Genomic DNA, 3,778 nt, shown 5'->3' with positions numbered 1-3,778 from the left:
AGGCTGCAAGGGAGGGGGCTCCTTCCCCAGGATCCCGCCACGTTCCGGTGGGGTTTGAGCAGCCGTTCCACCCTGAGCTCAGAGCCTGGCTCCCTGACTTTGATTTTTCCTTAGGAAATGGCACAGAAACCTTTCAAAGCATTTCATCCTTCCCAGCTCGGCGATAGGGCTGCCTGGAAAGGCAGAGGAGGAGCTACAGCATTTCTTGCCCCCCACATACCTTCCCCTTTCTTTCCCTTTTGACTTGGCGGATGAATTCCAGAGATGTTAATCCGCTCTCAACCCCTCGGTGAAGAATAAAACGTCCTCTCTGTGTGGGAGGAAGGAATTCATTCAAATTAATTGCGGAAAGGAGCGGGGAGCCGGGGGCACGCGTGAGGCTGTGCCGAGGGTGGGGTGAGCATCCTCTGCCGCTCAGTGGTCCCCGAAGGGGAGGGAGGGACCGGCGGGGGGGGCGGGGGTATTCGGGGTGGGGGGATATCCGAGGTGGCACAATCCTCGCATTCACGGCCAGAGGTTTTCAGCCTCTGCCCCAGCCGTAAAAATGCCAACCATGTGGTCTGTGGGCCAGGCCTCGGCGGCAGCAGCAGGCACAGGGTGCGAGTGGGGGGCGAAATGGCCCTGCTCAGCAGTTTTGGGGTGTTGCTGCCTATAAAGGGGAGGGAAGCACCGTCCCGCTGAGCCGAGGTGACAGGAGCTGTGGGGTCCGACCCATCCCGGGGGCACACAGAGATGGGGCAGGAGGGACGGAGGGAGGAAAGGGTCTGAGCTGGAGCTGTGTCAGCCCATTGAGGGTTCGTGGAGGTGAACATGGAGTGAGAGGAGAGGAGAAGAGAGGCCGCCGGGATGGGCCAGGCGCTGTTCTGCGCGCTGGGAGGTTGGTGTGACTGCGGGACGGGGTTCGCCTGGGGTCCCGGGGCTCTGCCTCCTGCCCTGACCTTCACCTCTTCTCCCTGCAGAGCTCCTGGGATCTGCCAAGCGCCTGAACGTGAACTACCAGGATGCGGACGGGTGAGTGCCCCCCCCGCAGGGTGCTGGTGCTGCTGCTGCCAGCGTGGGTGGCCTTGCTCTCCCCAATATCCAGTCGGTTCTGCAGCTCTGAGTATCATAAAGCTTTTGAGGGTAGCTGCTGAGCGCCGCAGAACACAGCAGCATCCCAAAACCAGGGCAAGCCCTGCAGAGGCAGACCCAGCGCCTGCCCGGATCGGAGCTGAGCACTGTGCTCAGTCCATCCTGCAAAACCCTTCGTAAAGCTCTTCTGCTCCGTAGGGCTGGGGGTGAAAAGGGATCCCAGCGTGTCCAGCCAGTGCCCTGTGTCCCGAGTGCTGCTTGAAGCTCGGCGCAGCACCTGGGCAGCCCCGGCGCCTGCATGTGCTTGTGCCTGTGTTTAATATCCCAAGAGCAAAATCCCTTCGTTTGGTGGGGGGTTAGAGAAAGAGAAGGTGAGATTGCCAAGTGACCACAGCATATTTGTTTAGCTCATCGCTTCCAAAATCCAAGCACTTAATAAGCTGGGCACTGAGAGTTAAAGAAACCACAAAGGCCCATAAAATAAATAAGCATGTTGTTCTTATTGAATTAACTCTGACCTGTGAGTTGTTAGCATTGTTTTATGTACTGTTGTTGTACCTAATTTCTACATGTTTTCTTTTCGAGGACTCTGTAGGAGGAGGTGCCCATGATGAGTCCTAACAGGCCAGCGGGGGGTTGCAAACGTGCAGGATGGCTCTGTCTTAAAATAATACTGTGCAGATGGAGCTTAATAGAAAAAAAATGTAATAATAGAAGCAATGATCTGATTCTGATAAGGCACAGGGCTTGTGCTCAGGCAGCTCCAGGAGGGCTGCCGATGGGAACGAGGGTAAAGGGTCCATTCCCCGTCAGAGGGACACGTGCAGGGTATTAACAGCACAGGCAGCGCGTTGGGTTTCGCTGGGGTGCGGGACGGGGACGGTGCGGGGGTGAGACCCACACACGGGGACGGCAGCGCGCACCCTCCTGGGAGGGCCATGCCACTGGCGGAGTCCTTGGCATCACCTTGCTCGCGGCTGGGAGATGATGGGGTGGGCAAGCGTGCGTTTGTGCAGCCGCCTCCAAGGCAGAGCTGGCCCCGCAGGGATCCCCGCAGGGTTGGCTCGGGGGGATTTTCTACCCCTCACGTTCTCGCTTCGAGGCAGAGGTTTTGGCTGAGGGACATGGTGGCTGCCTGAAGGACAGAGCAGCCCTCTCTGCTGGGGTTAGCGTCCCTCCTGCAACACCCGGAGACTCTGCACAGGGATTTGGGGGTGCTCTGCGACCACGGATCAGGAGAGCCGTGCTGGCCGAGCCGTGTCCCTGGCACAGGGCTGGGACACTACTGAACCCATCGGAGCCCTGGGCCAGTGCCATCTGAAGTCCCCCGTGCCCCTTGGAGCGGCACATGGGCTAATCTCCAGCGGCACAGGGACCCCTTGCTTGGCTGTGGCCCTTCATGTGACAGCACGGGGGGAGCGCCGGGCAGACAGGCCGCTTTCACAGCCCCGAGACACAGGGCTCTTTCATTACCAGCAGCCTCCCACGCTGTGCCGTGGGTTCCCGGCATCCCTGCTGGCATGGGCAGGGCGTGGCTGGCAGAGGGGCCAGGAGGAGCCCGCGGGGCGGGGAGTAGCCGCTGGGCTGGTGTGTTTGCTGGATGCTGTGAGCAGTGCGGCTTCGGGCTGCCTGGCTGCACTGTGGGGAGGGGAGATGCATCTCTCTCCATCCCGCCTGATTGCCCCCGCACAGAGCAGGGGGGTGAGGGACCCCTTTCGCTGGGGTCTCAGGGGGTGCACAGGGTCCCTGCATCTCTCGCTGAGCCGTGGGGCAGGAACAGCATGAGGGATTTATCTCTGCTTTGCTATGGGGAAACTGAGGCACTGTGAGCGGGGAATCAGGAGGGACATAGCCATGACCGTCCCGGCCCTCAGCCTGTGTCCCCGGGCAGGCAGGGGCCGTAGGGACAGCGCGGCGCGGAGCAGGGCTGGGCTGAGCCCTGCCTTGTGTCGCAGGTTCTCGGCGCTGCACCACGCGGCCCTGGGCGGCAGCCTGGACCTCATCTCACTGCTGCTGGAGGCACAAGCCACCGTTGACATCAAGGACAGCAATGGTAAGGGGTGACCCCCTATCGCGGCCTCGTGCCTCTGACAGCCGGCTCAGCCCTCTGAGTAAGGCCGGGGTCCACATCCAGCCCTGCTGAGCCCCATTCCCCCGCAGGGATGCGTCCCCTGCACTACGCGGCCTGGCAGGGGCGCGTGGAGCCGGTGCGGGTGCTGCTGCGTGCTGCTGCCTCCGTCAACATGGCCTCACTGGATGGGCAGATCCCACTTCACCTCTCAGCACAGTATGGCCACTACGAGGTGGTAAGCGAGAGCCCATCCTACCCACGCACCCACCCCGGGTCTCTCTGGGGGTGCACAGGTCGGGGCGAACCCCGTTGTGCCGGGCAGGAGGGAGGCAGGGGCGTGGGATGATGCTGAGCCCCTGTACCACGTTGCTCCCCTGCAGTCGGAGATGCTGCTGCAGCACCAGTCCAACCCCTGCCTCATCAACAAGGCGAAGAAAACCCCCCTGGACCTGGCCTGTGAGTTCGGGCGGCTGAAGGTGAGCACTGCGGGGCTCTGCCCTGCACCGGGCGCTTCTCCGGGGACAGCTCTGGAGCCAGCTGGCTCCTCCGGGAGCAAAGCGCTGGGTCCAGCCACGACCACTCTCTCTCTGCCACAAGCCTTGGAGCCCGGCAGGCAGCGGCTGCCCGCTCCCGCCG

The 3,778-nt window shown here is 62.0% G+C and overlaps 1 protein-coding gene across 1 annotated transcript in view; it reads left to right on the top strand.

The window, feature by feature from the left end:
• Nucleotides 1–965: 965 nt before the first annotated feature.
• Nucleotides 966–3,778, top strand: part of LOC104622398 (caskin-2-like) — a gene marked incomplete at its 3' end in the record, with an annotated part of 8,696 nt that continues 5,883 nt past the window's right edge. The window contains 4 exon segments of the mRNA XM_010289161.1: nucleotides 966–1,011; nucleotides 3,027–3,124; nucleotides 3,232–3,377; nucleotides 3,523–3,618. Of these exon segments, the coding sequence (XP_010287463.1) occupies nucleotides 3,234–3,377; nucleotides 3,523–3,618 (240 nt within the window).

Source organism: Phaethon lepturus, unplaced genomic scaffold, assembly GCF_000687285.1.
Source record: "Phaethon lepturus isolate BGI_N335 unplaced genomic scaffold, ASM68728v1 scaffold26476, whole genome shotgun sequence".
Lineage (NCBI taxonomy): Eukaryota > Metazoa > Chordata > Aves > Phaethontiformes > Phaethontidae > Phaethon > Phaethon lepturus.
The sequence above is the reverse complement of the archived record's forward strand: the minus strand, read 5'-3'. Positions and strand labels throughout refer to the sequence as shown.